Source organism: Malus sylvestris, chromosome 5 (genome assembly GCF_916048215.2).
Source record: "Malus sylvestris chromosome 5, drMalSylv7.2, whole genome shotgun sequence".
Lineage (NCBI taxonomy): Eukaryota > Viridiplantae > Streptophyta > Magnoliopsida > Rosales > Rosaceae > Malus > Malus sylvestris.
This window is the reverse complement of record NC_062264.1, coordinates 37716097-37743535: the sequence shown is the minus strand read 5'-3', so window position 1 is coordinate 37743535 and position 27439 is coordinate 37716097. Positions and strand designations below refer to the sequence as shown.

Below are 27439 nucleotides of genomic sequence, written 5' to 3'. Positions count from 1 at the left end.
GTCGCTAGTGAGCAGGGAGGCGGTCCTGCGGACAACCTTTACCATCGTAGCAAACACATTTGAAAAGTACGCAGGCTCCAGCAGTTGCACCTTCTTTTGTGCATGCCTTGTTGCAGTTTGGACTCCACAAGCATGTACCCTGCCAGGTGCTACTATACGACCAATCACGGCATCCTACAAACCCGCTATCTGCGTTGTGCAAGAAACATATATAGTCATATTTGAAGATCGAAATAAAAGAAAAAGGAGAAAAAGGGTCGATGGAGTTTACTAGAGATTTTTCTGTGCACTCATGTGATGTTACCATTTTACTCAAATTATAACACATGTATTTGTTTTCTTGTTAATGCACTATGGAATTAAGACATATATATTAACTATGTCTTCCATCTATATTATAGCACGTGGAATATTACATTACATGACAACTGTTTCCGGTACATGTAGAAACTCCTTCTTTCTTACCTACAACTGCAAAGACGATGAACATAACAAAAAGCACAGAAAGACAGATTGACTTTGAAGTCTTAGCCATCTTCTTCCTCAGTTTTTCAGTAATTAGTAAGTAAAATTGAAATTGGATATGGCACAACTTGTTGAGTTATAGGGTGCTGTATATATGCTTTTCTTGCAAGGGGGGGATAAGTTAGGGCTTCTGTTATAAAGTTAGGGTTTCAACTGAGGTCCACTAATTTCTCCGTGTGGCAGGTAAGCAAACCTTTACCCATTTAGGTATAAACAACATGTACAGTTGGATAGGAACAAAAACTACAACAGAAACAATGCTAAAATACACATCTTCTCATATAATCATGCCTATGTTAAGTTGTCTTTAGATGGTTCGTTAATTCAGAGTTTTGGGGGTTGGAAACTCTGGACTTTCAAGTAGGTAAGTTCGTTGGGTCGTGTATGTACCTGAGGTATATATAGCTATATTTCGGTTCTCTTCTTTTCTTTTTTTTTTTTTTTTTTTTTTTTTTTGTGAACAAACGATAGCGGGGCTTTGTCTCACAATGGATCAGTAATAATGTGGTTTGAATTCGCATGGACGAGAATCAAACTGAATATTTTTCACTTACAAGTAAAGATGAATACCACAAAACTGTAGTACTAAGTGATATTTCAGTTCTCTTCTTAAACTTCGATGCCTAAAAAATTGTCCTCTAACGAAACTTTCAAAAACGACACCCAAATATGGAAGCATAATATCACAACATTCATCATAGGACTAGCCAAATTTCCCAAATATATCATTTATTTTCGCAAAGCTGATCCAATCCAACTTTTCTCAAAACGGATGTTGGAGCTATCAGATTTGGACAAAAATCACATATTTTAGAAATTAAGCCCAAGAACTTTGACAGGATGCCAGAATCTAACCCTAAAACTTCTACTACTACCAAACTGGACTTATCAAGTGACAATTGGACGTGAATGAAGAAAGAGATGATGAAAAAGAAAAAGGAAAAAAAAGCTTTATTAGGGTTTTCAAGGGCTTCTGATGCGATTGACCATATGCCAACGCCACTACTTCCAATTTCGAATACCCCTCCTATGCGCCCAAACCTATTTTCACTCTCTTCTTTCTCCCATAAACCCTAACTTTTATTCTGTTACAAAATGGCAATCCATTATACTACTTGATTGGTAGGCGACACTAAAGGTCGTAGGCATCGTGACAAGGTTATAAACTATATTGTTATTACGGGATGGAGATACATTATTTTACTCATTTGGATATTGCTACAGAGATCATCTATTTAAACAATACTTTGTAATCCATATGACATGGTGGTTGATGATTAAATTATTACTTAAATGTTGATTAACGTGTTTATTTTTTTAATAGTGACACATCATATAATTTGTAAATTTAGCCTAAAAAGTTAGTCTATCTAACGTTACTTTATCTCTTTATATTAATTCTTTATAGTATTTAGAAAGCTTGTATGTTGGCTTAATTATGTCCCTTATTTTCTGTAAAGATTTAAACTTTGTAGTTATGTATTACTTTCCTATCATCATCCTCTCCCGTTTCCCTCCCCCTTCCTGTACCCTCTAAATTTCAAGAGCTTCATGTGGTCATGTCTTCCATGGCACTTTGCAAACATCGATATTTGGGCAATGTGGGATTGATGACCCATATCACCTTCGAACTCTCTTTTGTGAATGGACCTAGGTCGAGAATGATTGAGAAGGCAAGATGTGTGTGTTGGGGGACCATTGGACCGCACCAGACTCAGAAGTCATCTGTGCTTTTCGTTTTTTCGTTTTTTTGTTCGATTTCTCCAAGGTACCACATCTTCTTAACTTAATCACAGTTGTTCATATTAATTTTCTATTTAACAAGAAAAATGAGAGATTAGAGAAGTATATTATTCTGTGGGACGAAAACTAACTGTAAAATCATAGTCATAAATTTGCTCAAAGTACTATTATAAATTAGGTGAATTTTTAAAATTACATCAACATGCCATATGGTCTTTCAAGTAATAAGATCATGCATGTGATATTTTTGTACAATGACATTTTTGTAATAACGAGAATAATAAGAGCAAGGAGAATCGAACTAGAATATTGTGCATGATTAATTGCATTTAACCTCTTCAAGTACAAATCTTTTACGTTTAAATGGGGATGAAGCCGTTTACGGGTAGTTTTCGTTTCATTTGCATGAGATGGGGAGTGCAAGTGCAGCTATTTTAAATGATCTAGCTTAGCTAGCAAGAAAATTTAGGATCAAACCCCACGTTCATGGCCAACGGTGGGTTTCACGGGATAGAAATGAAGTACGATTACCTCTCACTGACTCATACGTACTTGTTTTTTACTGCATGACTGAAGCATCCTTCTTTACATTCAATCCAAGTTTTTACAACCGATGAAGGGAAAAGCAAACAAATTACGAGAAACTAGAAGAGACGGAAGAACAAGTACTTTAACATCGAGAGTTGGTTGAGTTGATAAAGACCGTTCTCTTCGCTAGATAAAGTTCTAAGTTCGAGTTTCGCTGTCTGCAATCTCGCTTGGTGGTGATCTAGAAAACCCAAAAAAAAAGGCTAAAAAACCCCTTTTGTAAGTAGACTTGTGATATGTCCTTATCCTTCTATGGGGTAGCCTCCGGCTGAGGAATTGTAGTGATAAAGAAACCGTAGCTATGGGAATATGTTTATTGTTAATGATATTATTTTTATATCCCATGTGCCTTGCTAGAATATTTTTATTTTTATTATTTTCTGATATGCCTTGTTAAAATTATTTGTTAAAATGAATATATTAATAAAAATACTTGGAGCATACTTAAAGATAAAAGTTGTATTTTTTAATATGAGCAATATTTGTAAAAAAAATCCAACTTTTGAAACATCTGGTGTAAAAGAGAATACTCTTAATCCGCTCAACAAGCATTTGGGAGTGAACATCATTTTTTTTTAAATTCTTGTCCCACCCAGTTAGGCTTTATTCAGTCTTATCGTGATTAACCTATGCCCATTGGTTGGTTTTTATTGTATTTAATCATGATCTTCATCCATGTTACTCTAGAGCCCCACTAGCAATTTCACAAATAGACAACAGCTAACTAGTATCTCATCCATTTCGACCAAAAAAAAAAAAAGAACAAACTAGTATCTCATCCATATGGAAACAAAATAAACAAGAGCAAATTGCCCCACAAAAACAAAAGATTTAATATACATATACGATCACCAACGACTTTGCTAGATATTTGGAAAACCCCCAAACGATTTCTTTGAAATTTGTTTAATTGTGTGGGTCAACATATTCAACAGCATGAAGGCGTTGGAAGAAAAATGCACCCACACGTTATAACTAACAAGTCCCATTGTAAATATTATAAACTCGTTTAGATGTGATTTTAAAATGATTAAAAATGATTTTAAATAAAATGTTATTAGATTCTAAAAGCATTTAAAAGTGTTTTTTCAAGATTTGATTTCATTTTTACTAAGGTTGGTAAAAAAAAATATTTTCACCAAAAACACTTTGAGCAATTTTAAAAACACTTTCAAACAAATCTCATAACATTCGGTCCTTCCCCAGGTCCCGACTCACAAAAGGTCTCCCTCCCCATGCTTTTTTCTTGGGTTCTTACCTTAGTGAACAAAAAGTACATTTATAAGATGGTATGGTTGATAATTTGTTTTATACGCCCTAAAGTTTTTTAATGGTAGTAGGAAAATATTCTCACCATTCATAATGTAATACAAAATAAGTTTTCAAAAGTTGTGGTCACATACAAATCACATGGACATCAAATAAACTCGAGACTTGTTAGTTAGAAAATTCAAACCCGAAATATTTGAACTGATGACTCATCTTAAAAAATTGATTATGCAACAATGTACGACATGTAATTACTCTCAATTGTTGAATTTGGACTTTTTCGTCGTGCACTGACTCATAATCGTTGAATTTGAACTGTTTTCCTTGATATATGGAAAATCGTTGTTTTTTTACAAGAAGCGATGAAGTGGTATTTCATTGAACTTCACAAATAATTACAGAGGTGCCAATCGGGTACATAAGCTCCAGTGATTAAAAAATTGATGTGAAGTAAATTTGTGCAATAAAACAAACTATAGTAAACTTCTATACGGCTACCACAAACACTGCCATATCCTATCATACAACACGTTACCAGTACAAATTTGTGACAAAAATAATAAACACAACAGGTCCACACCGATAACTACATAAGTCATCGCACAAGTGCTAGACAACGTAAAGTCACCGCCGTTTAATTTGCAATGTATGCCACAAAACAAAACGACGTATGAGAGAAAGTGATGTTTTTTTACCTATTGTGCAATGCATGTGGCAGAGGAATAAGATTTTCATATGTTCGTCCGTTTTTGCCTTGCCTGATTAGACATTTATGGATCTCCACATTACTCATCTCTAAGGTCCTTTTCACTTCCCTTTTGGTCTTTTTCTTGCCAATTGCCAACAACATCATGCAGTCACGCACAAGATTCTTGCCCTGTTTTTTACCTCCATTATTTTATTTCCCCACTTGAAGAATCTTTCCTCTTTCAATTTTATTTCTGTTTTTTGGTTATTGTTATTTTTTCCACCTTTACAAACTGATTATTTTATTTAATAAATATGATATCCTTTGGTGTTGTGATAGCGGATAGATTTTTCAGTGTGATCGTTGACAAAGTGGTACATCATATGTCCTTATATAAATGATGAGTTATGTATGTTAAAAGATTAATAACTTAAAAATTAAAAAATTTCACCACTCGCATAAAAACATGTTCATTCGTATTCCTGTCACAAATAAAAATTTCTCGTGATAGTGATGGCTTGTCATACGTTTTTTGGATTGCAGGAACTCAGGTTTTTTTTTTCTGGATTTCCTTGACACATGTTCATCTTCTTCTTATGTGGTGTCTTCTGCTTTCTGGGTTGTCATCAGAAAATTCAGACTAGATTCAAGAAATCATAATCCAATTGTGCTTTTGGAATTCTTTGTTGTTGGGTTCTGAGTTTCAGGATTCAAATTCCAAATATGTGAGTTTTATGCAGTCTCTCTCTCTCTCTCTCTCTCTCTCTCTCTCTCTCTCTTCTTCTTTTTTTTTTATATCATCATCTGCAGGCCTTCTGCAGGCTTTGGAATTTTGGATTATACGTTGTTTTATTCTGTGAATTATGGGCTAAAAAGAGACACCTTTATTAGTTTTCTGATTGAATTTTATTTGCAGTGGGACAACTATATGACATGCTTGCCTTCTCGGAGTCTTCTACTTTCTGAATTTGGAATTTGGGTTCGTGGATGATTGCTTCTTTCAATAAATTCCGGATTAATTTTGTGAAAGTTGGGTAAGTTTTTCTTCTCACAATTCACATGCAATCCTTACAGAATTTGATTCTGGTCACTTTTTTCATTACATAATTTGTGTATATTTTTTTTTGGGTTATGTAGATTTTCATGTGTCCTGGACATCTTTGAATTCAGCTGGTGCAACAACTCTGCATAAAAAGCCTTCGAATTTCATATGCTGGAATGATTGTCCTTCTGGTTTTGTGCAAATTGTCTCTGAATTGAAAAGGGTTCATGCTGAATTTTTGGTGTCAGATGAATTTTTATGTTCTTGGGATGATTTGAAATTCTGGGATTTCTCGATTTAATCTTAAATGGACGTGCCTCCTTACTGTAAGAATTTCAGAGTTCTCGGTTGCCATTTGAATTCGTTCGCATGCAAATGCGTTGTTTTAGCTTTGACTGCTCTGATTATTAGAGCTATTCTGCTTCCTACATTCTCCATCTTTGATGGAACTGAACAGGACAACTTGGTATTCATCAGTAATCTCTCGTTGTCATTCGGTCAGAAATCTGGAATCCGAAAAGATAAGTTTTTGGAGGCTCCTCAAATCGTGTGGGGATTGAACAATCAGAAAATAGCGTTCGCAAGAGCTTGTCTGACCGCAAGGTTTTTGAACCGGACGCTTTTGATGCCTAGCTTGAGTGCTTCCCTGTTTTACAAGGAAGTTGAGCTATTGGAACCGATTCCCTTTGATAAGGTCTTCCAGTTCAACAAGTTTAATTCGCTCTGTAATGGATTCGTTCAATTGGGTGAATTTACGGATGTTAGAAACCGAACAGCAGCGTTTGAGCTTCAGAAAGGAAGTGGAAGGAGGTGGACTCCCGACAGGGACATGGATCAGTTGAAACACCATAATGAGGATCCATACAGTGAGTATGAGGTGATTCGAATTGTTGGAAGGAATCCGTTTCTGTGGCACGATCATTGGCCCGTGAAGGACTACGCGAAAATCTTCGAGTGCTTGGTTTTGGTTGATGAAATAATGAACGAAGCGGATAAAGTTTTGTCAAGGATTAGAGAGATGGGAGCAGCACAAGTAAAAAGCCAGAGTGAGTCTGCGCAAAATGGCATTAGCCCGGCAGAGAATTCTCTCGTGCAGCCGGTGCCTTATGTGGCTGTACATATGCGGATAGAGATAGATTGGATGATTCACTGTAAGAAGCTGGAGCAAAGATCAAACATAACCCAAATTTGTAGTAGCAAGGAGGAGATCATGGAAAGAGTAGGCAACATTGTAGGCCTCAAAACGCCCGTCGTTGTCTATTTAGCTATAGCTGATAGTCTTCTTCATGATCCGTCTATTCTGAACGGCTGGAAGTCGGGCTTGATTCCTTTGGAGAAGAAGAAATTGGGAGTTGAAGGGAATTACAAGAAGTTCCCTTATCTCATTCAGTCTGCAATCGACTACGAAGTGTGCTTAAGGGCTGATGTCTTCGTGGGAAACAGTTTCTCCACATTTTCAAATCTCATAGTTCTCGATCGAACGCAGAAGCTCATTAGAACGGGCGTCACAAGCTCATGTGGTGTGGATGTAAGGTGGCCTTCTTATGCATACAACATATTAGGGGAATCAAACGGACCTCAAAGATGGATGGCAAACGTGTCTAGCTCAAGTCTTCAACCAATTAGCTATGGCTCCAACGACATCTCGTGTCGAGTCTGATGATCATTTTCTCATCGACGGACATACTTCAAGGCTCCACCACTTTTCGTAATCTAGATCATTCCGTCCCTCCGGCGCAAATTTGTTGGTATGGTTTCACAGATTTTCTTTTCCCTTTCTGTAGAGAAAATTAATAGCTTAGAATGTTGAAGTAGCACTAAATTATGTACAGTGTGAACTGATGTAAACTTCAAATTTATGTCATAAATGTAGTTTTCATTCTATTGATTTTCTTCATCCTGAATCTTAATGAAATAGTTTGTGAACCCTTGATGTCCTTCTTATTGGATGTTTTCACAGTGCATTTTTATTCAACGCTCTATTTATTATCGTTTGATGAGTTTAAATTTTGAGATTTGTATCTGTCCAATACACATATCTTAAAATTTAAACTCATTGGTGAGCAAAAATATTCATTGTTTTCACTAATGTTAGTGAATTTCTTCTCTTTCATGAATTCTTGTACAATATACAAACACTAATAAACTTCTTTTTTGGGAGAATTATTTAAGAAGAGCCGAATATTTTATTATGCTCGGGAATATATTATGCATCCTGAGAATTTAACAGTAAAAAACTTTGGTGTATCGCATACAGCGGAATATATTAGAAGTCTCGAGCAAAACATAAAATAAGAATATTGTACATAAAAAGGTGTGAGCACTGACTTTGAGCTTTTGTCACATCATCTTTGTATTTATTTGAAAATCTTTGCTCATTCTGTTTCTTTTTGTTTGCTTGGAGTTGTTGGAGAAATTGGGTGACAGTCGTCAGTGGTTGTACCTCAATGCTTTAGGGTTTACTTGTTTTTATTAATTGTTGATTAGTGCTTAAGCTTAAGATCTAATTCTCATTTTACTTTGGATATCAAATCTTATGTATTTAAAATATATGTTGTCTCTCTATGGCCCTAATAATTGATTGATCCGTGTTTGTAAATTCAATTTCACTTAACTTTGTTGTCATAAACTTAATAAGTGTCAATCAATGATTGAAGTTACAGAGAGGTCACACCTATTTTGGATGCAGAATATTTGATCTCTTTACCTTGAGTTAATCAAGTTTTGGGGTGTTTGGGCACTTTTGCTTTATTAGGAGTCAACATATGCTTGCTTTCCTATTGAGTGCAATTAGGAGTGTAATTAGTCATAGTTTCTTTTCTTCTTTAACACGCTTTGTAAACTTGTAAAGTTTACTCCACTTTGGTATAGGAGCAATCCTTCTGAAAACCTCGGACTTTGTCCCGACTTTGCCCTTCCCCTTGCTTTTGCCTCCGCGTTTGCAATAAAATTTTGTAGGCAATCTACTACAAAACTTTAGAAACAAGATATTATAATTTCACGCTATAATCATGGAATGAATGTATTATTTGGAACTCGAATAATATATGAGTATGAAAAAATGTTAAATTCAGTTGCGCGTGACGACAGACCTAAGCATGGTTGGTCTCTTGTACCTCGAGCTTTTGTCTCCTGCGCATCAAAGAAAAAAAAAATCCCAACCATTCTTTCAAGAAAAGAATGTGTGAGAAAGAATTTCCGCTTGTATCTAATAGTAAGAAGTTTAAAAATCCTAAACAATGTGAAGTCTAGCGTCCCAATTTCGATTCTTGGTAGGTTTTGATTGAAGCCTCTTGGGCACGAAATTTGCATTAAACATATGGTGATGGTGACCTTGATTGAAACCCCTTTTATCCAAAGTGAAACGTCTCATGTCTTTCCCATTTACTTGTAAAACATACAAGACAGAGAGTTTCTATCATACAATAGGGGACAACTAAGCTCAATGAACACGAGTACGATGTAAATCGACACGATACAACTCGAGTTTGTATCGAGTTTGGTTTGCATGTGGGTCGTTCGAACTCTGCTCGTTTAAAAAACAAGCCAAGCTTTGAGTTTTGATAAGTTCAAGTCAAGCTTGAGCTTTGGCATGTTCGCCTTGTAAAACACGTAACTAACTCATGTTATAAGACTTTTGCCTGGAACGAAGGATTATTTTTTGTAAACGAACCAAGCTTGAGCTTTGGTACGATTGGCTTGTAAAGCTCGTAATCAACTCATTTACATGAAATTTACTCGGAATAAAAGATCATTTGACGAGTATTTACGGTGTTTTGAATCTCAGAAAGAGCATCTTAAATGGAAAACATTTATGTCGTTTCAATTCAATAACATCGTAAATGTTCAATTCAGTGTTTATTTCTTCATCTGCTTTTTTTTTTTTTTTTGTTCAAGAAGAAAGCTATCATCAAGTATATAGTTACTTCCCCTTCTAGGTTTTACACAAGGTACTTTTAATGGCCGCAAATCTTTGAACACATTGCTTACGAAACTAAAAAGGAAAAGAGGGCACATATATCTCCGGGGTGAATAGAGCGAGACACTCTTTACTCCTATCAAAAGGCATAGTCCGGTAGCTGTGCAGATAATTTTCCAAATCGGGAGTCCTTTAATTCACTGGATATATTCTTCATAGTAGTTATCACTTATCACGGACACAAACCTCTCGAGCCAAGGAAGCTGATGGAGATCTTTCATGGCATCTACATAAGAATCTGTACATCGCGGTGGGGACTGGTAAGGGGGATGGTCGCTTAAACTGAATCCCCCAGCTAGGAACCTCTGGATCAGCTCCAGCTGTGATCTCTCTTGGTCCGAGTACGCATCCATTATCATGGGCAACGAATTGAATGTTTCCCACGCCCATTGCTCGGATTCTTGCATAGACTGAGTGACCAAGTCTTCTGTGTTGTTATTGTTGTCTTCATCCCAGAAGGCACATTGACAAGTCTGTTGGCTATCCCGATATTCAGCACCACAAGAATAACAGAACTCATGCCCACACCTGAAAGTGAGAAACACGAAAAGCTTGGTAAATATTCAAGAACTTCAAAATGGAAAGGGAGGCATTGTGTTCTTACTCAAATAGTTACGCTATGACTCGACAAAACCAATAAACCTAGGCTTGATTTTCATCAGCTTTAATCATAGGAACATACTACTTTCTCCTACAGGTTCTCATTATACACCACTTTATCCAAACAGAAAGTTGGATATTGACAAAATGCTCAAGAAGTTTGAACCAGAGCACTTAGATGCTGCCACGCAAAAAAGAAAGCCAGAGTCATGAAACGATTAAGTAGTTTCCATCTAGTCCAACTGTTACTGACTTACAGTATCTGAGTTTAACTATCTAACGCGTGTGTGCATACCCCAATAAGTGACCTACTCGCAACAGATGCTACTTCAAGTCTAATGAACCCAATTCCCATGAGCCATAAATTTTCTGAGAGCATAATAACAACAGACTACAATCTGAAGCTCAATCATTTTTGTAATAAGGATTATGCTCCTTCACAGGCAAGCGACAAGATACAAACAAATTCAAACAAATTTTTTTCATGCGTCACAAAGCACATTGTCTGGCACATAAACACACATGAACATCTGGGGTACTCTATCATGTCTGATATATTCACTTCATAACTGAAAACAAAGATGTTCTGAGACTTATGTCCCGCAGTATGCCTTTTTTCTAGTTGATTCATCCAGGCTTTAGTTCTATATTGTCCACTTTAGACATGTTTGACATCTTCTGAAAAATATGGCATTCTCAACCCACTTAGTCAATGTTTTTAGTTTTCCAATAGAATGCACAATATAATCAAAGTGATTCTTACCAGCATGTCATGTGGTAGCAACCTTGAGAGAGCTCAATCATCCTACGACACTGCTGGCAACGCCTCCAGCTGTTATTTTGTGCCAAGCGATGCAAGGTAATATCTGCAGCATCTCTCTCTTCCAGTGGGAGGTTTTGGAACTCCTCACAGCTCATAGAAGAATGCCAAGGAACCCCACAATCCACACATATGAACCTCTGACAAACTGGACATTCGACACAGCTGTTATCTGACTGACTTGATGAACTTGCCCTAGCTGACAAACATTCAAGGGGACCAAGCAGGGTGGAACAATTTGGAAATGGGCAGTACACTCTATCTGAGTGGAGAATATTCGCTTCTGCAAGGGATTTCTCCAATGACTCATAAGAAGTGAGTGGAAGAAAAGATTTGCACTCAGCAGTGGAGATGTAATACATACATTGCAGCTGAGGACATCTGATGGGAACTTGAGAGGATTGTACCTTCCCATCAACAAATGTCCTCATGCAATGAGTACAGAACTTATGAGAACACTTCATGGTGATCATCATTGGGGATGGTTTATCGTCGCAACAGATGGAACAATTTTCAAGTGATTCAACACCCTTAGCAGGAAAAGAGACAACTCCAATTGCCACTTGGGCTAATTTTGATGGCCGCTCAAGATCTACAGTGGGGACAAGTTTCAGGACAAAAGCTTCAAGATTACTGGCATGCTCTAGGATCCTTTGCCTCAGTGCTATTAAGATTGGAACTTCAAGTTTCTCCTCAAGTGAAACCTGTCAGAAATTCAAGTCATTGGCATACATATTACAATAAAAAGATTTGAATAATTCAAAACTAGTGCTAGTGCTCAAATAACGAAACATGATGTAACCCTCGGGAGTTATCACTCAAAGTGTTGTTTTCTAAAACTCACCTAAAAAATTGTGTTGTTAAAAAGAGTATATAATTGATCCTGAAACAGAACTAATCCCCTTTTTAATTAATGAATTCAAGCAGCCACAATGCGGAAATTGCAATGGATAATCAATCAATGAACTTATCAAAATAGGTCACCTGAATTCGAAATACAAGTTGTTGAAAATTACAAAATTATATTCTGAAGAACAGACAGAAAAAAGGACAGACAGGGCAGAAAAATGCTTAACAAAATTCTTGGTTTCATATATGATACGACTTCTAAAATGGTAGCCGAAACGAAGAAAGAACCATAACTTTTACACAGTGAAGAATTACCTGATCATGTAACAGCTCAGAATCTGTGAATGCATACACCCTACGGAATTTATTCTGCACAGCCTCCATTAGACCATCCATCAGGGCTAAATAGTCAGCCACAGGCTCCTCCACATAAAAATCAAGCCTTTTCTGCACCTGAATTGCAGGAACATTGGTTGATCTTTCCATGACAACTCCGATTCCAGAAAGCCCACAACTGGCGTCCCCGTACCCAGCTATGGACATGCCTTTGAAGAACATTTTCACCGAAAATTCATCGAGATCATCTTTTGACTCGTCCTTTGCCTCAACTTTCACTGGTTCTTCAGTCTCCTTCCAAACTTCATCATCGTCTTCACAACAGCTCCGAAACTCTTCTTCGTCTTCCTCTCTAACTAAATTTAATGAAGCCTCATCACCAGAAATTGCCTGACCCTCCATTTTATACAACAGCTCTGCAATCCTAAACTGAAAGATGCGATTATTACTTAAATCCAATCACAATCAATCTGGAGTTCTGTATTTTCAACAAAAATCTTCCAAATCACAAACAATTGTTGATATCAATCACTGATCCTTCAAGGCCTCTCTAAATAATCAAGCAAGAAAAACCCATCAAGGAATCGATCCAGAACTGCCAAGTGTAGCATCATCACCTAAAAATGCTACAAGGAAAAACCCATCAACCAATCGATTCTGCTCCAAATTCCAAATCGAAAACCCAGAAAAACCCATCAAGGAATTAATCCAAAAGAACCAAAATTGGATAATTGTTGGCTCATCCACATAAACAAAAATCAACCCAAGAAAAAAAGAACAATACTTTTCAATTCAATCCCTCCAAAACTGTACAAAAGTACAAAAATATTAAATAAACATAGAAAAATAGGAAAAGGGTATGATACTGGAAGGGAAACTGGGCAAGAAAGAAGTGAAGTTTCGAAATACCTTATCCGGAGGAGGGAACTAAAGTCTTTGGAATCAGATTCCTTTTTGGGGTCTGTATTCTGAGACGGTATCTTGTAATTGGCTAATTGCAGTAAGAGTATAATAAGAACCCTAATCTGACAAATTTCAACCTTTGATTTGGTGCCTCACCCACTAACAAGATGCCGTTTTTTATTCTTTTAGATGAAAAATATTTGATTAATTACTTATTAGAATGGTGAGTGCTGAGAAAAGGAATCCTCAGACTTACCATTGCAGTGTTCTTGGCGTAACAGAAAAGTCAGTGCCTTTGGCCCCTTTGCTTTGGTCACGTTCTCTTTCCTAAACACATAAACAATTCTCTTCGAATAATGTTAAGGAAACTAATTTACAAACTAAATGATATATCATCAATAAAAAATGAACATGCTTATTAATATCTAAATAATAATTTAATCATCAACTTCTATATCATTTAGTTTATAAAATTTAGTCTTCATAGCATTACTCATTCTTTACATTCTCAAGAAGTATTCCTTTATTTTTAGGAAAAATACTGAAAATAGGTTGAAAACTTTAAGTTTTAATAATAAGGAAAAAATAAAAGGTAAAGTAAATGGTGCTATGATTGACTTTTTAATGTAAAAATATGATTTTTCATTAAAATAAATAGTATCAGAAACTTTTCGTTAAATTCTTTTTATTTTTCCCATATATTACCAAAAGAAAATTCCTTTGATTTTCATATCAATCACAGAGAGAAATTTAATTTATATTTCTATTTATATTATTCATAATAAGATTTCTTTGGTTAAGGACTAGTGTGGACACGGTGACACGGTGGAAAGCAGTGTTGGAATATCAGAATCTTCACGAAGTGGCCGACGAAATACCTTGTTCTATATTTGAATTTTTATCAAGTGTTAGTTCGAATAACTAAGGTAACTCAAGTTCAAGACAAAATGGGTTAGATACTTAGATGAGATTTTAGCTAATCTTAGAATATGAAAAAACTTAGACAATTTATAGCTTGTAATGTTGTTTTTAAATTATGAATAATAGTGTATCGTTTCATTTTTCAATCTTATTTTTATTTAAAAAAAAAAGAAAATTTTATACCACTATGAATAAAAGTGTTATCGTTTAACAATAAGAAAAAAAAGTTGTTATCGTTTAATACTATTTGTGAAAACTCTAAGCATTTTCTCAAAACAAAGTCTCTCTTATTCCATTGATTTATATGAATCATCTTCTTCCATTGCTTCATATGTATGAAAATGGGAGATATATCCTTGGGAGTAGAATTCTCTCCCCTCTTTTTCTCATCATATTCCCTCCCCTCCTCTCACATATTGTTTTTTTGTTTTATTGTCTCTATAAAAAAATAATATAAGTTGTTGACGTGGTTTAACCGTAACCGTTCAAGTAGAAAAAGAGAAAAGGGGAGAGAATCCTCCTCCATATCCTTGAAGCTTTTTATTGTGTGGTGAAGGACACACTTCAATATCTCTACTAATTAATAAAACACTTGTTGTCAACCAAAATCCTATGAAATTATCAGTTTAACCCTCTAATTAAAACAGAACATGAATAAGAAATGTAATTTCACACAAAAAAATTTTGCTGTTTTTTTTTTCAAATTCTCACCTACATATAATCCTAACATATCTCTAATTTTAAAAAAATAAATAAAAATAAATAAATAAATAACTTCCCACTCTCATATTCTCTATCACTCTCTTCCTCTCTCCTTCTATTTCAAAAACAAAAGTAAAAAATTTTCTCACATATTTTGTGTGTGCACATATGCTAGTTTTGAATTACGTTAATTATTGAGGAAGAAGTCAAGGTAAGAGAGTTGTGCACTTTCAAAAATATAAGTGCAATTGTACGTGGCATTAAGTTGGCTTCCAGGAAATTCACTAACTGTACGATATACAAACAAGGCCCCTCCCTAGACAGTGCCATTCTGTTCTTAGTCAACGAATTCGTGGAACTTTGAAGAAAATATAAACACATTAATCTGGGTTGGAAGAATCGATTGCAGTATGCACATGGTCCTTGTCTAGTTAGATGAAGAAAATGTGACCTTGTTCTTGACTATTTTTTCAACTTCCTGACAATGTATTTTTACATTAAACAATCCATGTTAAAAGTGGATTAAAAAAAATAAGACATCAATCATTAACAAACCCGATCTTGTGAAACGACATTAGTCAAACGTCTTTTTTTACTCTTAAACTTAAGAGATAATTAATTAATTGGAAATTCAAGGCGCTAAATTGTAGTTTTAGTGCGGCATGAGTGTTTAATCCAAATCATGACCAATTAATTAAACAAAATTTGGCAATTGTTTAGCACAAAATACAAATGGTGGCCATTATTTAGTGTATGAATGCAGTGTTTGTCTTAATTTGTACCTAATCACTTTCTTGTACAGCCTTGCACTTTACAGGCTGACAATCCTATCATCATCAATCATGGATAATCCTCATGTTGCTTTGATATTATTAGTTGGATATGTGTTTAAATTTATTGGTTGCGTAAGGTTTGGTGAAGGTAGGGTCGTTGGTGTGAAGAAATTAACAATATACTTAGAGAAGAAAGGAACTTGACTGTGTATATTATTGTCGTTGAACAATATTTATTTGACATTTTCGAGTATGGAGTTATTTTTCTTTTATCGCAAATACATTTAGAAATGACTTTTGAAAAGCCTAAAAAATTAAAATTATATACAAATATGTCAAATTGTAATTTTATTGTAAAGAAAAATAAGTTCTTAGATGTAAACAGTCAAACATTTTTCTCTAACGAAAAAAGACTATACAATATTAATCTTTTATTAAAATCTAATATTTAGGTCATTCTATAAATTTCAATAACTGAATAGTGAAATGCAAATCGTTCATCTGACTTGGGTGTAAGGGCAAAAGAATAATCGAACTGTCTAGTAGTTAGTTCTCTCAGAAGTTTCCCTCAGAATAGTTGGAGCTCATGAACAAGTTCTATAGGGTAAAACTAATGATAAAGGCATCAGGGGTGCAAAGACCTCGACGTATTCTCAAACTTTAAATAAGTAGGACGACATGGCTGCTTCGTTGAATCGCGCCACGGAAGCAAGAGCTCCAAGTGGGCAATTTTTGATAAGCAGAACTGGCAATGCGAAATGAACCAGAAGCCGGGTTAAAATGCCGAATTGCGCACTAACCTAGAATCCACAAAGAGTGTTGATCGATTAAGATAACAGGAGGGTGGTCATGGAAGTCGAAACTAAATTATGATATACACGATATACAAGAGCATAATAAATTTTCGTGTATGTTGATAGGCAAATTTAAATTGTTCATTAAATATGGTTACAAATCATTTTTAATAGGGGAACATTAATCAAATACTTGAGAATACGCTTCTACTAAGAAGACATCAACTTATATACAAATTTGTAAAGTTGAATGTCCATACTCCATTTATTCAAGTTGGATTAAATATTTGGTTACAAATAACAAACTCCTTTGTGAATAAAAGTTCCATAAAGTTCATAGGAATTATTCGCGTCTTTACGCGTAATGTCCACAATAGTCAACGGTCCACTCATTTTATGTTCATCATTTGTCCTTGCAACTTTATATGTCAAAAATGGGTCCTGATGTTTTGACCAGTGCAACAACACGACAACGGATAGCAGTTAGGGGTTGGAAGGTTTGGTGTCCCCGTCCTGGAAGGTCAGTTTATGTTGGTTCATAGTTGACTTGGTTTTATTTCTTTCTTTATCTTCAATTACTTTTGTAAGTTTTTTTTTTTTAACAAACGATATTATTTACATTAAGAGGTGAGATAATGAGCTAAGTCTTATAATAAGTTAACAATAATGTGGTTCAAATTTGTTTATGTTGAGAATCGAACCTAAGTAAAGAGAAATGCTACTAGACCGCAATATTAAGAGCATTTCCACCCCTAAAAATCCCCTGGGCAATAATCAATTCAATCCACCCAAACAAATAGAAAGTTTCTGTAATAAGCCCAAGTGCATCTCCACCCCTAAAGTGAATAGCCCAGACAATTCGTATTTTACAAAATAATTTTATTTTTAATTTCGAATAATAATAAAAGATTGCTTAAAAGTATTTGAAATATTGAAATGTAGTGTAGGGTGGAAGAACATGGTTACATACTTATAGTTATATTCTTAATTATTATTATTTTTATAATTTTTTTATTTTTAATTAATTTTTATAATTTTTTAAAAGAATTGATGTCAGCATTGCATCACATGATTTAGGGACTGGGCCAGGCAATTGTTGACTGGGGGACTAACTGGGCTCCCCCCGAGCCCAATAGATGTAACGGGCTGGTGACCAATTTTGGAGGGGAGAGGGGATTATGCCACCTACGCCCTAGGGGATGCCCAGCAGCGGAACTGCTCCAAGTGGCTCTTTTATAAGCCTCAAGTTTAAAAAAATAAGAACATGTTTTTTTTTTTTTTTTTTTTTTTTTCACAGGGCACACTGATTCGGAGTAAATGGCAGACACAGTGACCCGATCAATGGGCATAACCTACATTACCTGCCGAGAGGTTTATTCCTGAAGGATGAAACTGGTAGAATAAAACCCTAACTAAGATGTAAGACCGCCTTGTTTTATATATTTTTCAAGGAATTCTAAGGATAAAGCCAAAAACTTGTGATGTGTCATATATATAAAGAGTTATAACAAAAGAATGAAAATCATCCAATTTTTTAGTGTTATTACAATTCTTGTGGAACAAGGAATACAAGGTATCCTATCAAGGGTTTCATTCTACCACACCACCAACGGAGGTTTCAATCGTCAGAGGCAATGTTTTGGAAGCCGCAGCTTTGAGGCGGTACCGCTCTGCTCTGGAGCCAATGACTTGTCCTAGTACTGATGTGGCAATGGTAAATGCCATGGCTGATTTAGGCATGAGCACAGATTTCCTAAGTATGGCTATGAATGGCACAGCTGCATGCACAGCAGCGAACCAAGATAGTGAGAATTTTTTGGTGTGCTCTCTACATATCCCTAAAGGAACATTGGCTGCCATGCCCATTGATCCGATCACAAGTACTTTTGCCGGAAGGGGTTGTGGGCGGAGGTTCTTTGCAAATGCAGTTTGCGACAGGGCTGCTCGAGCAGCAACTATTGCTGGCGGGCACTTGAGTTTCATTCCTGGAGGGGGCTGCAAAACCTTTGCGACTAGTGGAATGACACTGCTAACAGCACGGTATGACTTTGCTATCGGACATCTTCCGGATTGCAGCCACTCATTACCCAATGCCTCGTGATTAGAATTTCCTCCCTTTGAAGTAGAATCTTTTTTCGAGGAATTAGATTTCCTTTGCTGTTTCTTCCATTCATCGAAACTGAATGGCCCTCCAGGACCAAAGACTGTGAGACAAATTGTAGCTGCCTTTGTAGCTAATGGATTAAACATGGGTGGTGGGGGCTCAACTATGTCAAAAGAATGCGAAATCTCAAATTGTGCACTTGGTTCTTTAAGCACACTGTTAGAGACATATTTACGGTAGCCCCATATATATAGTATAGATTACTTGCACCTAAAGTTTCTATATTGTAATATTTTGGTTTCCTACCACTTATAGGAAAACTCGAAAACTCCTCTGTAAATTGTTAGAGTATATAGGATGGATGATGAGGATTGTGCCACTTGTCAGTCATTGAGGATAGAGGTTACACAAGATTGTTATAAAGGCTGTTATGCTTAGGTTGTAGAGATAAGGTTGTTGTAATAAGATCTTACAAGATATAAGTGTAAGATTGTGTATTAATTGAACACAGAAAACTTCATTAAGGATTCAGTTTCTTCTTCTTCAAGCTTTCTGTCTTTTCTCTCTCAATAGCTCTCTGCATCTCTTCTTTCTTGAGTTCTGCAGTATGATCAACATAAATCTATATATATTGTACAGCTCATCGATCAATGGAATTAAATCAAGAGTCCTATTTCTACATGGTACCGACCTTTGGTCCTAGGGTTTCCTGCCTCGTGTTTGCTTCTTTCCCATGGCTTCTTCTTTTCTTCCTCCGTTCCCGGCCGGCCCAAAAACTGCCAATTTTGTCAAACTATCCGACTCTAATACAAATGTTGGCCATTATTTAGTGTATGTATGCAGTGTATGCCTTTATAGGTAATCACTTTCCTGGTTACAAAATGACAAAACTTCATTGTGAATAAAAGTCCCATGAAGTAGGAAACGTCTCTATTAGGCAAAGTAGTGAACTGTGATGCATAATGTGACAATGTGTGTGTGTGTGAGTGCGTGCGTGCATATATATAAAAGAGCATTTTATATCTCACCATGGCAACAACACAATAACGGACCAGTTGCGAGTCTCCGCTTCCTTCCTTGACGACTTCATAATTGTGGGAATGAAAATGGCCATGACCAGCACCCGCCGGAGCCATCTCTTGGTCTACCTAAACGGCAGCAACAGTAATATTATCTGGGTTAACTACTCCAGTTCTACATCTCCTGCTGTATATGCTGGCGGCCATGGAGTCCACCCCATCAAAGTCGCAATTGCAGACAACATGGCCACATAGCCTGAGAAAGGGAAATTGTGCCATGGATCTTCCTTCAGACAAATAGATTGCAACATTTCATATGAATCAGGCAAAACGTGCATGAAGCCAGTGGCAAGAATGATGCCACCTGTAAAGCACTTGACGATCAAAGAAGAGATTTCGATGGGGGTGCAAGGCCAGTAGGTAAGCTCACTCCAATCATTGTTTTTTTTTTCACTCCAATCATCGTTGAGATATAAATGTTTTGCAGAATTTGGTGTTGAAGTTGTTTTAGATTTCGAATTCAATGTGACCCCTTGGATCATATTTCAAGTGTGCATTTCAGATTCATTCTTAGTTAAGTGGTAGATTTTGACACTTGTAACTATCTCGCAGGATATATTACTTGAATGGTTGGATTTGGTCGATGTAAGAGAGAGAAACTCTCTTTCTCTCTCCTTGTAACAGTAATGTGTTCATCACACATTGTGTGTGAGCTGTGAATGATGGAATCCAATTCTTGATTGTTCTCTCTGCAAGCATTCATTCATCTTTCCCAGAAATCCAAAACCTCACACTCTCAATCACAAAAAGAAATAAACAAACAAATTCACAAACTCTAACAATCATGCTTGTGACCAGAATTAAGACAAGGGCAATGATTTTGAGGGGCACAGCACCTGCAGGAGGAGGTACTTTCAGTGCTGCACTCGTCCTCCTCAGACGGTGAATAAGCTTTGGCAGTGAGTATGGAGATAATTAGGATGAAGGAAATAATTGAGATGAGCTCTAAATGTGACTTGGCGGCAGCCATTAACAATACAAAAGTCAAGCTATTGGAGAATTGAAGTACCGGAGGTTAGGGTTTTATTCTTCATTAATATTATCTTTATGCAAACAAAGATGCAGGTAACAAGTTGCTTTCACATCGTTTGTATTGTTAGATATGGCTAAATATGTCCGTCCAGATGAAGATTTTTTTTAGTTACATTTCGTCAATTTGTAGCTGTTGGAGAGTCCATAATATGCTTTTATTAATTGGTTTTGACAGATCATCTTGGGAAGTTAATTTGTCCTTGCGAACAAGCCCACTTGAAGAAAAAAGAAAGGCAGAAGACAGTAGGAGGATTGGTAGGAACGATGTCTCAACCAGAAGCAAACAAATGACGCACATCTATACACCCTTTGGTTTTTATTTTGCTCGGATTTCATTTCCAATAACCAAGTGTTTTATATTTTGATGGTGTATAAATATTTAGAATTGTATTAAGTAAAACAAGAAGTCAAGCAACATGGCCTATTTTGTAAGCGAGTCCGTAAAGCTTGAGGGTGCTTGTGTTTGGCTTGCGCTTCAAACTCAAGTGCACGTAACCATATATTTAAAGAGCAATTTGTTAGTGAAACTTGGCTATGTGGTGTTATTGTTTCACATAGTTATGTGTATTTGTTTGTTATTAGCATACCCTAGAAATATGACACATCAACTTTGTCGTTCACTCGTTCTAACACGTGAAATAATACACTGCATGATATATTTAAATTATAAGTTAGGGTAAAAGACTGTTTACCACCCTCATGTTTCGTGGTTTCCAACATTTAGTACATCAAGTTTTTTTCGTCCCAGAGTTATACCTAAAGTGTAAATTTTGAGATAGTCTCATACATCTGTTAGTCAAACTGTTAGTTCTCCCGTTAAGTGATGACGTGGCGCTCTGATTGGACGCCACGTGTCATTAAAAAAATAAAAAATTTATTTAAATAAAAAAAATATTTAAATAATAAAAAAAAAAAATTTCTTCTTCTCTTCTTCTTCTTCTTTTTTTTTTTTCTTCTTCTTCTTCTTCTTCTTATGGGTTCGGTTTCTTTTTTTTTTTTTTTTTTTTCCTTCTTCCTCCTCCTCCTCCTTCTTCTTCCTTCTCCTTCCTCCTCCTTCTTCTTCTCCTTCTTCTTCTTGGTTCGGTTTCTCTCTTTTTTTTTTTTTTTTTCTTCTTCTTCTTCTTCCTCCTCTTTCTCCTTCTTCTTCCTTCTCTTTCCTCCTCCTTCTTCTTCTCCTTCTTCTTCTTCTGGGTTCGGTTTCTCTTCTTTTTTTTTCTTTTTTTTTCCTTCTTCCTCCTCCTTCTTCTTCCTTCTCCTTCCTCCTCCTTCTTCTTCTTCCTTCTCCTTCCTCCTCATTCTTCTTCTCCTTCTTCTTCCTTCTTCTTCCTCTTCTTTTCTGGGTTCGGTTTTTTTTTTTTTTTTTTTTCTGTTTTTTTCCTTCTCCTCCTTCCTTCTTAAGAAGGAAGAAGAAGGAGAAGAAGAATGAGGAGGAAGGAGAAGGAAGAAGAAGAAGGAGGAGGAAGGAGAAGGAAGAAGAAGGAGAAGGACGAGGAAGAAGAAAAAAAGAAAAGAGAGAACCGAACCCAGAAGAAGAAGAAGAAGAAGAAGAAGAAGAAAAAAAAAAAAAAAAAGAAGAAGAAGAGAAGAAGGAAAAAAAATAATATTTTTTTATTATTTTATTATTTAAATATTTTTAAATATTATTTTTATTTAAATAAATTTTTTTATTTTTTAATGACACGTGGCGTCCAATCAAAGCGCCACGTCATCATTTAACGGGAGACCTAACAGTTTGACTAACAGATGTATGAGACTGTCCCAAAATTTACACTTTAGGTATGACTCTGGGACGAAAAAAACTTGATGTACTAAATGTTGAAAACCACGAAATATGAGGGTGGTAAACAGTCTTTTACCCTATAAGTTAATAGTGAGAATTTTAGAGATTCTCGTGGATTAATAATATAACATTATTATTAGTTAATAATTTGACTGGAGGCATGAGTAATGCCTAGTTCTTTTGGAGTTCAAATCCAAAAATATTATTTGTTGTAACAGAATACAAATTATAGTGGTTTATATATTGATGTACTAATTTGTACGATTTGGAGTAATTAGTTAATATTTACAAAGTTTAGAAATTCTCATCGATTGATATGTACTTCTTGTACCATTTGGAATATTTTATCCAAATCATTTTCCAAGAGAATTAGTCAATGATTTGATCGGAGGCTTGAGTAATGCCTAGATTTCTTTTTCTTTTTCGTTGACAAGTAGTATTGCCAAGTTAAGTAAATTTGGGCAGTCTCTCTTTTTTCAATATCTGCTCTATGGACGGTAGAGATGGGCACGGGCCGAGCCGGGTTTTGGAGGAACCGGACCGGATCTATTTCAAAATAAAACAGGGTCGGACAAGAAGGGAAGGATTATCATATTTTCAAACATAAAACCGAACTTAATGCGGTGCATTTGAAATGGACCGATTCCTACGGATTCATGGTCCAAGTGAAAAATCCTCAGGACATTTTACTGCTTCAGATACATTTCGCCGCAGCCAAACAGATACAAAGCCCGATATCCTCAGGACAGATTACTATCGTATAATTGACGGCAAACACAGGCTAGCGTCTTCGTTTGTTCTTAATGAGAAAATATTCTTTGCGAGAGTTTGTCTCGTGCATGCTTCTCAACATGCATTGAAGATTTTTGTTGGAACACCCAAATTTTTATGCGTCTTCAATTTAAGAAACAATGCGAAGTAAATTCTTCCCTCAAATGAAACTAGTTTATACATACGAATATAAGTGAGCCAGAAAGATTCAATAATTTATTTAAAATGTGAACTAATAGCATTCTGTAATTACTGAATTCTCTTAAATTCATTTGCTCATCAAACTTGAGGAGCTGGGCTATTTATTCCACTTGAGGTAATCACAATACAACAATGACAACTAACATAAAAAGATCTATATTGATTTGTGGAAACATATAACGAACATCAAATTTTCACAAACATTGAGGAAATTAACACGACCGGCTTGACACCAAAACACATAAAATAAGAACAATAGTATTTGCTTAATTTTCAGATGATCATGGCATGGCATGAATACTCTTGTTAAGCCCACTTTGCCAATATAGACATGCCACCTGCACCCAAAAGAACTGCAATGTAAGATTTGATCTGGAGCTTAATGCTGCGTTGCAACTTTGGACCCATGAAGTCGGCAGCAAGAAGATCAACCAATGCCATGTAGATAAGAAGGCCAGCCGATGATGCATTAAGCAGTCCTACTGTGATTAGTGACTTTGGACTATTTTCTTTGTACGATTTTGTCATAGCCATTCCAATTGCAATTCCAAATGGGGTCGTTGTTGAGAAGAAGAACACCATTATGGCCTTCTTCATGAACTTGTACTCAGCCTGCATGCAATTGACCATGATGAGTAAATGATAAATAGTTCATGAGCTAATCAATTAAGTTTGAATGAAGCTATTTACCTGTAGAATGCAACCGCCAAGACCCATGCCTTCAAACATTTGATGAAAGCAAAGCGCAGCTACAAGACCTTTAATTGTGCAGGTGTTGTTTGAAGCTCCAAGAGAAAGCCCTATAACAACTGAATGGACAATGATACCCAGTTCTAATACCTGCAAGAATACACACGTACGTACACCATCAATCACTTATAAATTGGTAAGATCGATCGAGTAATTAAAGCTGACTTGCTGTATACTAAATTAATTATCTGAGGTACTGTCAAGCTAATCAACTAGTTTATCAATACTCATATTAACAGTTTAACACTAAGTTTCCAAAAAATAAAAATAACAGTTTAACACTATTATATATAGCATGGTCTGCATATTATATTGCTACCCTGTTAATCTGAATCACAAATTCATTATACATTTTGTATTATGACACTATTAATCTGAATTACAAATTCAAATAAAAATTCATGTTGTCAATGACCATTTGATCTAGTGACACTTAATTAGTCTCCAGAAGAAAGAGTTGAAAACATAAGTAAAAAAATATAAAATCCCTTCATCAAAACTTAGTCAACAATTTAACCTTTTGATAAGAAAACATTTTATTTCTTACCATGGCAACAACACGATAACGGGACAGCTGTTGCGAGTCTCCGTTTTCTCCCTTGTCAACAACATGGTTGTGTGCATGAAAATGGCCATGCCCAGCACCCACCACAGCCATCTCTTGGTCTACCTCCGGGGCTGGAGTTTCACCATTATCTGGGATAACTCCAGTTCTACATCTCCTACTGTATATGCTAGTGGCCATAGAGTCCACCATTAAAGTCAGAATTGCAGACAACATAGCCACAAAGCCAGAAAAAGGGAACTTGTGCCATGGATTTTCTTTTAAACAACTAGATTGTAACATGGCATATGAATCAGGCAAAACGTGCATGAAACCAGTGGCAAGAATGATGCCACCTGCAAAGCACTTGACGATCACGAAGAGGTTTCGATCGGGGTGGAAGGCTGGTATGGAACGAGTGACAAGAGGGAAGCTCACTCCAATCATGCTTGTGACTAGAATTGATACAAGGGCTATGATTTTGAGGGGCACAGCACCTGACTTGTCATTGCAGGAGGAGGTGTTTTCAGTGCTGCACTCGTCCTCATCAGACTGTGAATACGCTTTGGGGGTGAGGATGGAGATAATTAGGATGAAGAAAATAATTGGGATGAGCTTCAAATGTGACTTGGTGGCAGCCATTGACCCTGATTTTTAGCTCAAGTTATTATTGGTACTATTGGGTTTGATTGTATTAGAGCTTGTTTATATAGAGAGGTCTCTGAGATTTATTATGCAATCAATAACATAAAATATTAGGGTGATAAGTTCAATGTTATACCTATTGGCCAAAAAAATAACAAACTCTATTTTATATTGTACCTATTTTATATACTTGTTGATTTGTCCAATATTTTTTTTTGCTGCGGACTTGTAAAAGGCTTTAAAAAATAGAAGTCGTTTGTATTGATGAATTGCAGTACGGAAATGTTTTATTCTTCATTGATATATTTATAAATGCAACCATGCATGAAAGTAAGGAAGCTGGTTATTTTCAACATTATAATTTATATATATCAACAATATGTACAATTGGTAAAACTCCGTTGTCCGTCCAGATGAAGATATTTCAGTTAATATTTTGGCAGGTCAACCAATTACAAGCATAGTGTGTGCTATGATCTTTGTTGGGCTTCCATGTCCCATCCCTCTTTGGTGGTGTTCTTTCACGTGACGGCTTCGCCATGTCCTCCGGTGGCTTCGGATTGAGGTTGGCAGCTGCGTACTGCCTTCCTCAGCTTCTGTATATCTAGGCCTTTTGGCGTAATGCCTTTTTATTGTCTGGGATCTTTATCTCCCTGTTTGTAATTAGGCACCATTTCTTTCCCTGATGGGCTTTTGAAATTTGGTTGCTCTTAATTTGTTCCATGCTATAAATTCAATGTTTCTGATGAAAAAAGAAGCAGCTCATATCAGGCTTTTTATGAAATTAGTTTTGACATATACTTTTGAGGAATTAGCAATTATTTGATTAAGCTTCTGATCTTCATGAAAATTAATGTAAATTAAAGAATACATTGGACTTCAAATTTTGATTTTTTTTTTACAACATCGATATTTTTACACTAGGAAGAAAGAGAATTCGGCTAAGTCACACAATAAGCAGCCTAATTTGGTATCGAATTCGTCATCCACGAGATTCAAATTTAAGACCTTTCACTTCTAAGCAAAGAGGAATACCACAGACCGTAGTATTGAGTAGCTTTTAAAATTTTGATTTAGAGTTATCTTAAATATCTTACATGTCGCGTAAGATAATAAGTGGGGATTTGGAATTCATTAAAAGATATATGAAGATGAATAGAATTGTCACTCTTAGTTGATGTCCCATAATAATTCTTTGGAACATGTCAACTGAGGAAAAAAAATTAAGAATGGCAGAATGCATAGAGGAGTGGTATCGATACCTAAACGAAGAGTGATTAATATTAGAAATTTGGTTTACATTATTTTGTTTATAAAATTGAGTGGTATCAATACCTAAACAAAGAGTGATTAATATTAGAAATTTGGTTTACATTATTTTGTTTATAAAATTGAGTGGTATCAATACCTAAACGAAGAGTGATTAATATTAGAAATTTGGTTTACATTATTTTGTTTATAAAATTTAGGGTAAAAGATTGTTTACTACCCTCATATTTCGTGGTTTTCAACATTTAGTACATCAAGTTTTCTTCGAAATTTGGTTTACATTATTTTGTTTATAAAATTTAGAAATTTGGTTTACATTATTTTGTTTATAAAATTTAGTACATCAAGTTTTCTTCGAAATTTGGTTTACATTATTTTGTTTATAAAATTTAGAAATTTGGTTTACATTATTTTGTTTATAAAATTTAGGGTAAAAGATTGTTTACTACCCTCATATTTCGTGGTTTTCAACATTTAGTACATCAAGTTTGTTTACTACCCTCATATTTCGTAGTTTTCAACATTTAGTACATCAAGTTTTCTTCTTCTTCTTCTTCTTCTTCTTCCTCCTTCTTCCTTCTTCTTCCGACGAATCTGGGTTGCAGATTCGGTTTTTTTTTTTTCCTTTGTTCTTCTTTGTTCTTTCTTTCTTCTTCTTCCTCATTCTTCCTCCGACTGCAACTTTTTTCCTTTGTTCTTCTTTCTTCTTTCTTTCTTCTTCTTCCTCCTTCT

General features: G+C 35.6%; 4 protein-coding genes across 6 annotated transcripts; 1 reads left to right on the top strand and 3 right to left on the bottom strand.

Moving 5' to 3' along the window:
- The first annotated feature begins 5306 nt into the window (after positions 1–5306).
- On the top strand, positions 5307–7825 carry LOC126620763 (O-fucosyltransferase 23-like). Its single transcript, XM_050289043.1, has 3 exons — positions 5307–5538; positions 5730–5847; positions 5951–7825. Exon 3 carries the CDS (start codon positions 6163–6165, stop codon positions 7513–7515), a length of 1353 nt encoding a protein of 450 aa, XP_050145000.1. The 5' UTR covers positions 5307–5538; positions 5730–5847; positions 5951–6162; the 3' UTR covers positions 7516–7825.
- A 1827-nt stretch (positions 7826–9652) lies between these two features.
- Positions 9653–13665, bottom strand: LOC126623286 (E3 ubiquitin-protein ligase RSL1-like). 3 transcript variants are annotated; one of them, XM_050292127.1, is made up of 4 exons: positions 13349–13665; positions 12419–13246; positions 11198–11958; positions 9653–10362 (listed from the first exon to the last, which is right to left on the bottom strand). In XM_050292127.1, the coding sequence occupies exons 2-4, from the start codon at positions 12839–12841 to the stop codon at positions 9972–9974; spliced, it is 1575 nt and encodes a 524-aa protein (XP_050148084.1). In that variant the 5' UTR covers positions 12842–13246; positions 13349–13665; the 3' UTR covers positions 9653–9971. The 3 variants fall into 3 exon arrangements, with proteins under 3 accessions (XP_050148084.1, XP_050148083.1, XP_050148085.1); XM_050292126.1 differs by having other exon boundaries at positions 12419–13065; XM_050292128.1 differs by having other exon boundaries at positions 12419–13056.
- A 4389-nt stretch (positions 13666–18054) lies between these two features.
- LOC126622864 (uncharacterized) lies at positions 18055–19750 on the bottom strand. The gene is made up of 2 exons (XM_050291561.1): positions 19665–19750; positions 18055–18852 (listed from the first exon to the last, which is right to left on the bottom strand). Exons 1-2 carry the CDS (start codon positions 19748–19750, stop codon positions 18123–18125), a joined length of 816 nt encoding a protein of 271 aa, XP_050147518.1. The 3' UTR covers positions 18055–18122.
- Positions 19751–23565: 3815 nt separating this feature from the next.
- Positions 23566–25451, bottom strand: LOC126623853 (probable zinc transporter 10). Its single transcript, XM_050292832.1, has 3 exons — positions 24797–25451; positions 24190–24339; positions 23566–24111 (listed from the first exon to the last, which is right to left on the bottom strand). Exons 1-3 carry the CDS (start codon positions 25433–25435, stop codon positions 23806–23808), a joined length of 1095 nt encoding a protein of 364 aa, XP_050148789.1. The 5' UTR covers positions 25436–25451; the 3' UTR covers positions 23566–23805.
- Between the last annotated feature and the right edge of the window lie 1988 nt (positions 25452–27439).

Coding starts and splice junctions, on each gene's coding strand:
- LOC126620763 (XM_050289043.1), top strand. CDS start 6,163: ATGGACGTGCCTCCTTACTGTAAGAATTTCAGAGTTCTCGGTTGCCAT.
- LOC126623286 (XM_050292127.1), bottom strand. CDS start 12,841: ATGGAGGGTCAGGCAATTTCTGGTGATGAGGCTTCATTAAATTTAGTT. Junction 11,959..12,418: donor CTGAGCTGTTACATGATCAG/GTAATTCTTCAC, acceptor AATTTCTGACAG/GTTTCACTTGAGGAGAAACT. Junction 10,363..11,197: donor TGCTACCACATGACATGCTG/GTAAGAATCACT, acceptor TCTCACTTTCAG/GTGTGGGCATGAGTTCTGTT.
- LOC126622864 (XM_050291561.1), bottom strand. CDS start 19,750: ATGGCCATTTTCATTCCCACAATTATGAAGTCGTCAAGGAAGGAAGCG. Junction 18,853..19,664: donor GTTATTGTGTTGTTGCCATG/GTGAGATATAAA, acceptor TGTCTCTAACAG/TGTGCTTAAAGAACCAAGTG.
- LOC126623853 (XM_050292832.1), bottom strand. CDS start 25,435: ATGGCTGCCACCAAGTCACATTTGAAGCTCATCCCAATTATTTTCTTC. Junction 24,340..24,796: donor GTTATCGTGTTGTTGCCATG/GTAAGAAATAAA, acceptor GTATTCTTGCAG/GTATTAGAACTGGGTATCAT. Junction 24,112..24,189: donor TTGGCGGTTGCATTCTACAG/GTAAATAGCTTC, acceptor AATTGCATGCAG/GCTGAGTACAAGTTCATGAA.